Consider the following 13,027-nt stretch of genomic DNA (forward strand, 5'->3'; position numbering starts at 1 on the left):
GTGCCTCTGGCTTGGGGGTGGGGTTATAGGGAGAGTGGACCCGTTGCCTCCTGGGAGCTAAAAGCTTTAACTGCGTGGTGCCCGGATTTGGTTCCCAACCTATACCCCAAGGTCAACCCTGTGGACCCTATGGACTTCGTAGAAACAGAGATAACAAAGGTAAGTTCTTACCATATCTCTTGTTTTGCCCGCCCAGTTGTGTTGTCACTAGGGATGTGCAGGCTCGGATAGGTTCGAGTTTGCACATGGAGTTCGGATTTTTCCCTCCAAAAAAACGGAACTCAGAACGAGGCAAAACGTCATCTTACATGGACGAACATCATCATTCCTGGACAAAAGACCAGGAATGATGATGTTCGTCCATGTAAGATGACGTTTTGCCTCGTTCTGAGTTCCGTTTTTTTGGAGGGAAAAATCCGAACTCCACGTGCAAACTCGAACCTATCCGAGCCTGCACATCCCTAGTTGTCACTATCGGTGGTTCCTGCGGCCAGCATAACAGGTCGGTCGGTTGCCCAAAGACACCGGCAGATGTGAGCAATATATCTGCAATATATATTAATCTGTAAACAGAAAATTTGTTTTTATTTTCAGTGGTCTATAAATATGAACAGTGGAAGTGCCGAGTCTCTGGTCCAATACAAGGTGAACATGACCGCTGTGGAACCTTTGTTGGGGGAACTGGCTGATACAAGTGATGTTTACTGGCACTTACAAGGTGCGGTTCCAGGTCTCTTGTCTTTTCCTCTTTGCTGCAAGAGCTGACTGTGTGTACTGTGTATGAAAATGATTACTAATGATATATGTAAATAACATGTCGAACCAGGCGGTGGCTGTAGCATAACTTGTCATGATATGTCTCATCCATTGAAAATCATTGCGTGCTATAAACATAGCCCAAACCTTGTTGTTTGTCTTCACTTTCAAGTCTATTCTCAAATCCTCCCTGCATCATGAAGGGCTATATACTAAATCATTGTGGCAGGTCGATGGTGACATTGACTTGAAACAAATACTTGTCAGACGTTTGTGTGTTTGTACAGGTCTGTTCACTTACGCAGGAGAGATGTCTCTTAGGCACTTTTCGTTTTTCAATTTACTCTTATGATTTTCCACTTTCGCAGAGTCCTAGGAACCAAATGTAAAAAATTACTATCTTGTTGCAGTGTGTTCAACATACACACCGACACCGCAATCTCACGCCGCAAGCAGAAAACTTCTGAGTGGATCGGTAACAATGGGGCCCCAACATTTTTAAGTAGTGATAGTTTCCCTGTTCTAAAACAAATATCAAAATACTTAATTTTGGAAAAAGAACGACCTTTTTTATTTTCCCGCTATTTCCCACTTAATTATTATGCTTACATAGTATACTTGGCGCGAAGGCTTTTGTAAATCACTTTCCACATTTGTCACTCTATTTATCTCATACAAGGCGTAGACTGATCAGAGGTAGAGATAATTGGGCATATTAAAGTCTGGGTTGTCTCTGGATGACTTCCAAGGCTTCATTTTGCTCTGTCATTGATTAAAAGGTCAAATGGCATTTCGACTTTGTAGAATCTTTTTCAAATGTCAAAGCGCATCGGTGGGCGGTCGGTCCTACTGTCAGGTGACCTTTTAACACCAAGGAAGTTGACCGTGATTATATTTTTTGTCTTTTGGTTCCAATGTCTCAGCGAAAGTGAAAAATCATACAAAAAAGATTGAAGTAAAAACCATTGTCAAAGAGACAGGCTGTAACTAAAAGACTTACATCTCTTATATAAGAGTCTATTTCTGGTAATTTTTTTGGAATACATTGCAATTTTCCGTCCGCCCTGTCATTTTCCCACGCAGAACTTAAAAGAAATATACATTTTAAAAAATACTCCATCTAGCCTTGTGCCTATGGCCTCAGATCTAATATGTGACTTCTCTATTACTCTTACGATGTATAAGAGGGGCACTATTACCCCATGTATCATTTTTGCTTGGTTTTACCTTATCCAATAGATTACATTTCAATGCCAGCTTCTTATTATTGGTAGATTTTCCATGTTTCACAAAATGTTTTGCACTCTTATTTTAAAAACTCATAATTCCACGGCAAAATACCCATCCAAAAGACCAACTAAATATCTGCATAGCAAGGCAAGCGTGATAATGATGTGCTTCTATTGATGTTTGCAGATCCTGTTTATGAACAATTGTTAAGCGAAGCACGAAAAGTGATCACCAATCAGAGAATTGATGAGTACAATGAAGCTGCAGCTGCTATATTAAATGGTACCAATAGAAAATCAAGATCAAACATCAGGATGTTCAGCGTCTCCAGACAGATTTCTGAGGAGACTATAGAGCAATCACCGGATGGTCTGCACATGTCAGAGTCCTGTAGAGATATAGTAAGTAACAGAGAGAGATGGGGAGTGCCAGAGGCCAGCCGAGAGAGAGATGGGGAGTGCCAGAGGCCAGCCGAGAGAGAGATGGGGAGTGCCAGAGGCCAGCCGAGAGAGAGAGAGATGGGGAGTGCCAGAGGCCAGCCGAGAGAGAGAGAGATGGGGAGTGCCAGAGGCCAGCCGAGAGAGAGAGAGATGGGGAGTGCCAGAGGCCAGCCGAGAGAGAGAGAGATGGGGAGTGCCAGAGGCCAGCCGAGAGAGAGAGATGGGGAGTGCCAGAGGCCAGCCGAGAGAGAGAGAGAGATGGGGAGTGCCAGAGGCCAGCCGAGAGAGAGAGAGAGATGGGGAGTGCCAGAGGCCAGCCGAGAGATGGGGAGTGCCAGAGGCCAGCCGAGAGAGAGATGGGGAGTGCCAGAGGCCAGCCGAGAGAGAGATGGGGAGTGCCAGAGGCCAGCCGAGAGAGAGATGGGGAGTGCCAGAGGCCAGCCGAGAGAGAGATGGGGAGTGCCAGAGGCCAGCCGAGAGAGAGATGGGGAGTGCCAGAGGCCAGCCGAGAGAGAGATGGGGAGTGCCAGAGGCCAGCCGAGAGAGAGATGGGGAGTGCCAGAGGCCAGCCGAGAGAGAGATGGGGAGTGCCAGAGGCCAGCCGAGAGAGAGATGGGGAGTGCCAGAGGCCAGCCGAGAGAGAGATGGGGAGTGCCAGAGGCCAGCCGAGAGAGAGAGAGATGGGGAGTGCCAGAGGCCAGCCGAGAGAGAGAGAGATGGGGAGTGCCAGAGGCCAGCCGAGAGAGAGAGAGATGGGGAGTGCCAGAGGCCAGCCGAGAGAGAGATGGGGAGTGCCAGAGGCCAGCCGAGAGAGAGATGGGGAGTGCCAGAGGCCAGCCGAGAGAGAGAGAGATGGGGAGTGCCAGAGGCCAGCCGAGAGAGAGAGAGATGGGGAGTGCCAGAGGCCAGCCGAGAGAGAGAGAGATGGGGAGTGCCAGAGGCCAGCCGAGAGAGAGAGAGATGGGGAGTGCCAGAGGCCAGCCGAGAGAGAGAGAGATGGGGAGTGCCAGAGGCCAGCCGAGAGAGAGAGAGATGGGGAGTGCCAGAGGCCAGCCGAGAGAGAGAGAGATGGGGAGTGCCAGAGGCCAGCCGAGAGAGAGATGGGGAGTGCCAGAGGCCAGCCGAGAGAGAGACAGAGAGAGATGGGGAGTGCCAGAGGCCAGCCGAGAGAGAGACAGAGAGAGATGGGGAGTGCCAGAGGCCAGCCGAGAGAGAGACAGAGAGAGGGGGGGAGTGCCAGAGGCCAGCCGAGAGAGAGACAGAGAGAGAGGGGGAGTGCCAGAGGCCAGCCGAGAGAGAGACAGAGATGGGGAGTGCCAGAGGCCAGCCGAGAGAGAGACAGAGATGGGGAGTGCCAGAGGCCAGCCGAGAGAGAGACAGAGATGGGGAGTGCCAGAGGCCAGCCGAGAGAGAGAGAGATGGGGAGTGCCAGAGGCCAGCCGAGAGAGAGACAGAGAGAGATGGGGAGTGCCAGAGGCCAGCCGAGAGAGAGACAGAGAGAGATGGGGAGTGCCAGAGGCCAGCCGAGAGAGAGACAGAGAGAGAGGGGGAGTGCCAGAGGCCAGCCGAGAGAGAGACAGAGATGGGGAGTGCCAGAGGCCAGCCGAGAGAGAGACAGAGATGGGGAGTGCCAGAGGCCAGCCGAGAGAGAGAGAGATGGGGAGTGCCAGAGGCCAGCCGAGAGAGAGATGGGGAGTGCCAGAGGCCAGCCGAGAGAGAGATGGGGAGTGCCAGAGGCCAGCCGAGACAGAGATGGGGAGTGCCAGAGGCCAGCCGAGAGAGAGATGGGGAGTGCCAGAGGCCAGCCGAGAGAGAGATGGGGAGTGCCAGAGGCCAGCCGAGAGAGAGATGGGGAGTGCCAGAGGCCAGCCGAGAGAGAGATGGGGAGTGCCAGAGGCCATCAGAGAGAGAGAGAGAGGAGGAGTGCCAGAGGCCATCAGAGAGAGAGAGAGAGGAGGAGTGCCAGAGGCCATCAGAGAGAGAGAGAGAGGAGGAGTGCCAGAGGCCATCAGAGAGAGAGAGAGAGGAGGAGTGCCAGAGGCCATCAGAGAGAGAGGAGGAGTGCCAGAGGCCATCAGAGAGAGAGAGAGGAGGAGTGCCAGAGGCCATCAGAGAGAGAGAGAGGAGGAGTGCCAGAGGCCATCAGAGAGAGAGAGAGGAGGAGTGCCAGAGGCCATCAGAGAGAGAGAGAGGAGGAGTGCCAGAGGCCATCAGAGAGAGAGAGAGGAGGAGTGCCAGAGGCCATCAGAGAGAGAGAGAGGAGTAGTGCCAGAGGCCATCAGAGAAAGAGAGAGGAGTAGTGCCAGAGGCCATCAGAGAGAGAGATGGAGTGACATTATGAACTTTGGAAAGTCCAGAATATAAATAATTACTATATTGAAGAATTCTAATTTAAAGGGGAACTATCACGATTTTTTTTATTTGCTTTGTCCCAGTTAGGGGAATCCTGTGGTTCATATTTATGTTATTCACACTATTCCATTAACGGAAACTCCAGATATTTTCTTATTTAAGGTGACAGACAGGTCAGTCGAGGTCTCGCACAGCTCAGTATTGGCTACTCAGCTGATGGGAAAATCAAAATGTGGAAGCCTGTAACATGTTCACTGGAGCCCCCACTTTGATGCTACATTAGGGGAAGAAATACATGTTGCTCATATTTACAGATCCGTGTCATGGCGTATAGTGAATAATGGAGTATCAGACCAATAATGGAGTGATGTTTCCTCACACTAAACCTTTGCTTCATATTGCCTCTCCTATAACACCAGCTATCTGTGACCGTTTATACCATTGTTCTTCTATGTTTCAGAGCGCTATGATCCTCATGAACGCCTACTGCAACAAAGTCATAAAGCCAATTGACGGTTCCTGCTGCCAGCCCGTTTCTCCCACCACGATCATCCAGAAGCTAGCTGCCTCTTTCTTTATTTTATCTGTCGCCGGCTACATTGCTGTCATGGTAATCCATCGGAACAAGCACAGGAAGATGTGCAGCGACCTAGAGAGCGGGGAGGAGAAGAAGCCGGCTACAGTCACTCCTGTGGCCTCAACGCTGGAGACCGCCATGTTCTCTTTCTGCAAACTCGGTCTCATCATGGCTTACTTCTACTTCTGTGATCGGGCCAATCTCTATATGAAGGAGAACAAGTTATATACCCACTCAGCCTTTTTCATCCCCATTATCTTTATCCTCGTGCTGGGTGTGTTCTACTATGAAGACACGAAAGAGGTAATAGGCGGTTCCTATCTGTGTGCGTTGCTTACTGCATCAGTGTACTTTTACTATAATGCATTGGGGGTAGGGAATGGCCCTGCCGTGTGGTGCATGGTGAACAGGAATATGGTAACGCACAGTAATATGGAATCTGTATTCTGTACCAGAGGAAGGGATGCCGGCGGTCAGAAGACCGACAGCGGCACCCCGATGGTGAACATCCTGACGGGCCGGTAAATAGCCTAACCCTCCCCCTCTCCCCTCCTAACCCTCCACTGGTGGTGCCTAACCCTAACCTCCCCCCCGGAGGTGCCTAAACCTAACCCCCACCTTGCCGCACCCTAAACCTAACCCTCCCTGGGCAGTGCCTAACCCTACCCTCCCCCCGGTGGTGCCTAACACCCTTACCTTAACCCGCATACTTACCTTCGGGATGCCCACTTCGGCATTCTGACGGGCGTCGGGATTCTGGCGTCAGTATCCTGGCGTCCGACATCCCGCCCGCTGGCATCTTGACTGGATCCTGGTAAGGTGTCCGATGTCTCGGATCTTCCATTTGTTGGGTGCAAAGTAAACTGATCCTACTCAGTTAAAATAACCGTTGTGGAGGCAGTCACCTGCTCTCAATATAACATATGTAAAGTTGATGTATCGGTGTATCACTTGTTGGCTTAATTTATTCATTTTAAACTGGATTTATTTTGCATGTGATTTATACATAGCTTATATATGCAGCTGGCTGCAGAACAGGGATGAATGGACACCTTTATTTTCTCCTCATTATAGCTAAACTAAAGTAACTGTCAGGAAATTTTGCCCCAAAAAAGGATTTGAATTTGGTTTTAATTTAAATTACTCCTAGGAAAATGAAATGCAGTCAAAGCACTAATTTATGTAGTGGTGATCTTTTTTCAAACGTGATTCATTTTTATTAAGTTATTTATATTAGCGCCCACATAGAGGATTTGAGAATGTCATTCACATCAGTCCCTGCCCCTGTGAGTTTACAATCTATATTCCCTATCACATTAGCACAAACATACACCCAGCCAACCCTGGGTTCATATTTTACCAGGAACCAATTAATTATCAGTATGTTTTTGGAGTGTGGGAGAAAACAGGAGTACCCAGAGAAAATGTACGCAGGCACTGGGAGAACGTACAAACTCCACACCGATTCTGCCCTGGTTGAAATCAAATCCATGTCCTCCGTGCAGTGAGACAGCAAAGCTAACCATTGCGCCACCGTGCTGCCCCTTTATTTGCCATATATTCATCTGTCACTGGTCCCTAGAGTGTAATAGGATGCCCATCACTGGTATAAACACTTCGGCAAATGTGCGGAAAATAGAACAGGATGCTCTGACTGGCTGGTTTGAATGGTTTTCACTCACTAGATATAGGTGTTAGTTGGTGAATGGATAGGTCGGGGGGAATATATATATATATATATATATAATCTACAATTAGGCTGGTATCAGGCGTATTTGTCTGAAACTTGTATTGGAGCATTGCAATGCGCACCAAGGCTAATTCAAGATATACAGTAAGATGTTTATAGAACTCAAGCCCCACAGCGTGCCTGCCACTGGGTGCTAGGTATTAATCTGCCTGCGCTTACCGCCATCACTTTATCTACCTGCTAAATGACATCTACTTGAGGATTGGATGTCATTGTCGAGCCAGCGAGTTGAATCAACAATTCTAGGTTATCAGCTCCAGTTTTCCTAGGAGTGTGTATACCCAACCTCTGCAAATTCGGGTTGTGGGTATTTTATTGCCGACATAGTCATAATGTTGACATGTTGGAATGTCGACAAAACTTCCCTGGTGGTCTAGTGGAGACTTACCTGGTACGATGGCTCCAGTGATGTCTTCCGGGTCCGGCAGTCAGCTGATGACTACTTCTGGCGACTCCAGTGACGCTCCCAGCAGTGAGTATGTCTAAGTGCTAACCCTCCACTGCCGGTCAGGGCATAATGTCGGCGTTTCATTATGAGTAAATAAACATTCTGCACATGCCGACATGTTCAATGTTGACATTTTAACATTAAAACCGTTGACACTGTGATATCGACCTTATTAATGGCGACATTGTAAATGCTTAAAATTAGGCATGCTTTGCTTAAGGATCTCCTATACTGTATCTGACCTGTAACTACTGTATGCTGTTGCAATGATGGTCTTGAAACTGCGATTGTGAGACACTAATATCGTCTCCCACCAATGTTTTCTTTACAGACTAAGTTGCTGAACCGAGAACAGACTGATGAGTGGAAGGGGTGGATGCAGCTGGTCATACTAATCTATCACATGTCCGGAGCCAGTTCTGTAAGTACTCTCAGATAGTATCATTGTATTGCCCAGGCCAAAGCTGCACCATAATTTGGTGCCAGTTTGATCTAAAATGACTAAATTGCTCCAGATTGCTGCTCTTGTGTCCAAAATGACTAACAATCCATGTCCATCTGATTTAGCCGGGACTGGTGGGCTATCCAGTCACATGGCGCTCGCTCAGAATCGCATGCATTCAGCTCCTGATTGTTATGTATTCTGCATCAGTCCATGGCTTTCCTGTACTATGGGTGGCACTTATATCATCTTACATGGTCTGTGTACAATTACTGCTGCATTATAACCGCTTATCTAATTCTGTACAATCTATTACTTTTTTCCACTGTCTTTCTACTATATTCATTAATATTTTTTTCTTTTACTGTAAAATGTGTTTTGCCTACTGCCTGAGCATAGGATATATACAATGCATTGGTGGCCAGACTACTGTCCCTTGGTCGAGTGCTGTACACAGCAGGTCCAGAACACACAGACATTGGGGGGGAATGAATGTTCCGGTGTGGGCAGGAAGGAACTTTGTATTTATCTCTCTTGTCTGCTTTTGAATTTGGTTTGGAGACTGTACTTACTCATTCCTCATTCTTTCCCTCCCCCCAGTTTTTGCCGGTGTATATGCACATCAGGGTTTTGGTCGCTGCCTATTTATTTCAGACCGGCTATGGACACTTTTCCTATTTCTGGCTGAAGGGAGACTTCGGACTATATCGCATTTCCCAGGTATGAAAAGAGCTATGTAACATGGATGCAAAGTAACTCTGGGAAATGTTATTAAACAATTCTCACAGAGGAAATATACTTTATTCAGGGAGTCCCATTTGTGGAATGTTTATTAATAAACCTTCCCCGGAGAAAGTCTTTCCCACTCACCCTTGTCTATCTTTAATTAATATACCATTATATACACTACCTAGACTACAGTTTGCTACGGCTAGTGGCACGTGCTGCACCGCTCACTGTCAAGTCAAGGTGCTGAAGTCGGCAATCTACCACATGGAATGCTATACGCACTGCTCATTTCATACCTGTCAGTATTAGCGCAGTAACTCTGTGCTGGGGAAGGGGGGGAGGTTAGTGCATACAGACAGGTGCTCATTAGATACACTCTATAGTAAGTTGTATCTAACTGTTAAATCTATGATATGGTTTTGTAAGAATATAGGCATAAAGGGTATTTTAAACATATTTATTAAAAATTGTCCAGAAGGTTTAACATAGACTCCATCGGCTATTGAAGTGAATGTATCACTGTAGCACGCAAGTAGCTATTTGGCAGGTGGAGTTATAGTTCGGCACTGTAACCATATCAATGACTGCTGTGTTTTTCTGATCCTGGCCGGCCACCACCTCATAGCAAGTCCCATATTATACATTTTGCTGTGATTTTTATAACTCGAGTAGTTCTTAACAACTCCGCGCTAAAGTTGTGGTGGAAGTCCCACGAATAGCGCTGATTCCCTCTTTCCAGTGGTGCGGGTGGTGTCACAGGCCACTTTCCCAGTTATTATAGGAAGATAATCTACACATTCCCAAATTATAACAAATAGCACGCTATATAAGTGCAGTAGAAAATTCACTGTATTTAAGGAATACCTTACAGCAGTACTTCCCGAACTTTCTTGAATCACGGTGCCCTCCTAGAGTATCAGCCTTTTTTTTTTATTACAGCATCCCTAGGCCAAAGGTTTCTTGAGAAATTGAGCAATATTGATTAAATTAAATACAATGCTTATACAGTAGGTCATCCTTAGGTTTAGTTATTGGTGGTGGACACCTTTTATGATTGGCAGCCACCAGCATTTGGTTTGCCTATCACATTGACCATAAATAATTTGATTTGGTACTAGGCCACCAAACAGTGGCACCCTGCAGCATCCCAGGGTTCCACGGCACCCACTTTGGGAACCACTGGCTTACACCATTGGGTTCCATCGATTGCAATCTCTAAATTCATATTGTATAAAAACAAATGCTCTTATACTACAGTTGCTCATTCTTAGGGATCAGTTCAATAAGTGTTGAGTTGCTGTTGCAGCGGGGTAGAAACGCCAGCAACGGCAGCTAAACTCACCCCCCCCCTCGTGGCCCAATTTCCCCTCGGACTTGTGGATTTTTGTACGCAGCCCTGCAAGGCCGCCATCAGGGGGGGGGGGGGACTGCTGGGACTAGAGTCCTGGGCCTGGACAGAAAGGGGTCCAGAAGATCAGCAAAGTGGATAAGCGCTGGCCGCATTTTGAAAGTGGCGCCGGCCTTGAGCCAATTGTAGCTTGCGGACCGGCACCCAATCGGGAGCGGCCGCAGCAGCTGCTCCTGATTAGCTGCCAGTCCATGCGCTCCGATTAACTCATGGCCAGGAGGAGCAGCGACAGCCATGGGGGTGGGGGAGAGAAGCTACCTAAAGCCGCTGCCGCGTGAAGGTGTAGAGGAAGTGCTCAGACAAACAGAGGCTGCAGGGGATGCCACTTCCCATCCAGATATTCCTGTGGTGGAGACAGACCAGGAACAGAGACTCTTGCTCTCGCACCCTCACTCTGCCCTCCCACCTTCACCCCACTATCCCGTCCACAACCTGCTCTCCCACTTTCACCGCCACACCCTCCCCTCCACCCCGCTCTCCCATCCACACCCTGCTCTTCCATCCGCACCTCTATATGATAGTGACATATTATAACACCCTCCCCCACAGCCCAAACTTGGACTGGTTTATGCACCAATTGATGCCCTTACCTCTGCTGTAGCTCCACCCACATTACTCTGCAGGGTGACTGGAAATTAGGTAGCTTATATCTGCAAGTAAAGAGCAGTCTGCTTCTTATGCAAAGAGGTCTGATTACTTTATATGCTGAAACACGATTATTAGTTGATAAACCTACAAACGCCCTGAATGAGTAAACTGCGGATAGGACAGAGCATGTAAGCAAACCACTGCCAGGGCGGCACTGGGAATCTGGTCAGTGTTGCCGGTAAATGAAATGAAGTACTTACACAATGCTTTTGTTTTTCCTTTTAACCAGGTGGTTTTCCGGCTCAACTTCTTGGTGGTTGTCCTGTGTATAGTGATGGACCGGCCATACCAGTTCTACTACTTTGTGCCATTAGTCACCTTCTGGTTCATGGTGATTTACGGGTCAATGGCATTATGGCCGCAAATTATCCAGAAGAAAGCCAATGGTATTTAATGATGTATATACATTAGTGTTTGTGTGTATGTATAATATATAATTCATTCTAGCACCCTGCCCGTAAGGAGGGCAGATTTTAATTTTGAAGGGCGACATTTTAGATGTGATGTATCACTATAGCTACTGTAGCGATACATCACGTCTAAAATGTTGCTATTTAAAATTAAAATATGCCCTCCTTACTGATATATGGGCAGGGTGCTAGAATGAACACTATGGGGTGAATCCTATTCCGTGCGAAGGGTGCGATGTGCCGTTGCAGCGGTGTTAAAACACCGGCAACGGACCGGCACATCGCACCCGTTGCAGCCCGACTCGACCCTGAATTCGCCAAACTTTGCTCGCTGCCATATGGGTCTGCGAGCAAAATTTTACATTTCCGGGCTAAGTACGGCCACTGCCGCGATGACATCGCACTGAATAGAATTGATCCCTATATGTATGTATCACAAGTGGTTAGATATATGCATATATTGTCTAAAAATATATAAAAAAATATATATATATGTGTGTATGTATGATCTATATCAATGGGATGTAGTCAGGATGCCGGCGGTCAAAATCCCGATAGTGAAAGCCCGGCATGGGACTAAAGATAGGCGTCTAATTACCGACACCTATCATTAGCACCACGCCGAAATCCCAATGCCCGGCATACCAAACGTAGGTTAGCTAAGCGTAGGGAGCTCTTAGCCGCGCGGGGGACGGTTAGATAAAGGGACTCCTGGGGGGGACTTGGTGTTAGGCACCCTCCCCTGGGAGGATTAGGGTTAGGCTAAGGAAAGGGGTTGTTAGGGTTAAGCACCACCGGGGGGAGGTTAGGCTTAGGCGCCTCGGGAGGGTTAGGTTTAGGGTGCGGGGAGGGGTGGTTAGGTTTAGGCACCCCTGGTGGGGAGGTTAGGTTTAGGCACCCCGGGAGGGGAGGTAAGGGTTAGGCACCACTAAGGGAGGGTTAGGGGGCTAAATTTACCCTAGTCGGGATCTTCATCTGCTGTCCTTCCGGCATCGGAATTTCTTCTGCCGGGCTTAGGTCCAGCGGTATTACATACCGATTCCAAAAACAATATATGCATATATCTGTATATAAAAACATCGGTTAAAACATGCTACTAAAATTGAAATAGTCAGGTGCAGTATTCATTAAGAATATTCATTAGTATTTATTTAATATAAAGCATCACATTTTTGCTTTAGCTTTTCATTCCTAATTTACTGACTAACATTTACCTTCTCCTGAAATATTTCTTGTTTTTAAAAAAATGTTGTTGAGCCAGCTGAACGCACTAGTCGTGCTCCCAGGTCTGCCAGTTGTATTGCTGGTGAGCAGGGGCACTCTCATGTTACTAGGTGCATAAGGAATATGCAGAAATATGTATTCTACATATAATGATGTATCCACTATATGTTCTGTAGCATTTTATTATCCTATAAATATTCAAATAAATCATATTAAAATCTAAGTTATTAGATTCAGTTATTCGGTTCAGTATATTAATGTTGATATGAGAATATCAGCATGGCTGTAATGGCGACATTGACCATTGATGTTATGTTGAATTTGTTAGAATGTTGACATATTGTTTTTGGGTTCCAGTCAATAGATAGACGGTAATTAGATTGGACAATGTCTAGATAGACAACAGCTGTTAGACAGGCAATAGGTTGACACAGAAAAGGTTGACAGGGTCAAAAGGTCGACATATATATATATATAGATTTTGTTCTGTTTTGTTAGGGTTAGGCACTTACCCCGATGGTTAGGGTTAGGCACCAGGAGGGAGGGTTAGGCACCAAGGGAAGGGTGAAGATTAGGGCTAGAAAATAAAAAAATTGTGTTAACCATTCCGTGT

At 47.1% G+C, this 13,027-nt stretch overlaps 1 protein-coding gene across 1 annotated transcript in view; it reads left to right on the top strand.

The window, feature by feature from the left end:
- CASD1 (CAS1 domain sialic acid O acetyltransferase 1) overlaps positions 1–13,027 on the top strand; it is a 76,139-nt gene that overhangs the window by 46,793 nt on the left and 16,319 nt on the right. Inside the window, exons 8-13 of the mRNA XM_088459615.1 lie at positions 595–718; positions 2,173–2,387; positions 5,239–5,658; positions 7,885–7,974; positions 8,596–8,715; positions 11,010–11,166. Of these exons, the coding sequence (XP_088315741.1) occupies positions 595–718; positions 2,173–2,387; positions 5,239–5,658; positions 7,885–7,974; positions 8,596–8,715; positions 11,010–11,166 (1,126 nt within the window). The remainder of the gene's footprint in view (positions 1–594; positions 719–2,172; positions 2,388–5,238; positions 5,659–7,884; positions 7,975–8,595; positions 8,716–11,009; positions 11,167–13,027) is intronic.

Source organism: Taudactylus pleione, unplaced genomic scaffold, assembly GCF_031769625.1.
Source record: "Taudactylus pleione unplaced genomic scaffold, aTauple2 ptg000916l, whole genome shotgun sequence".
NCBI classification, from domain to species: Eukaryota; Metazoa; Chordata; class Amphibia; order Anura; family Myobatrachidae; genus Taudactylus; species Taudactylus pleione.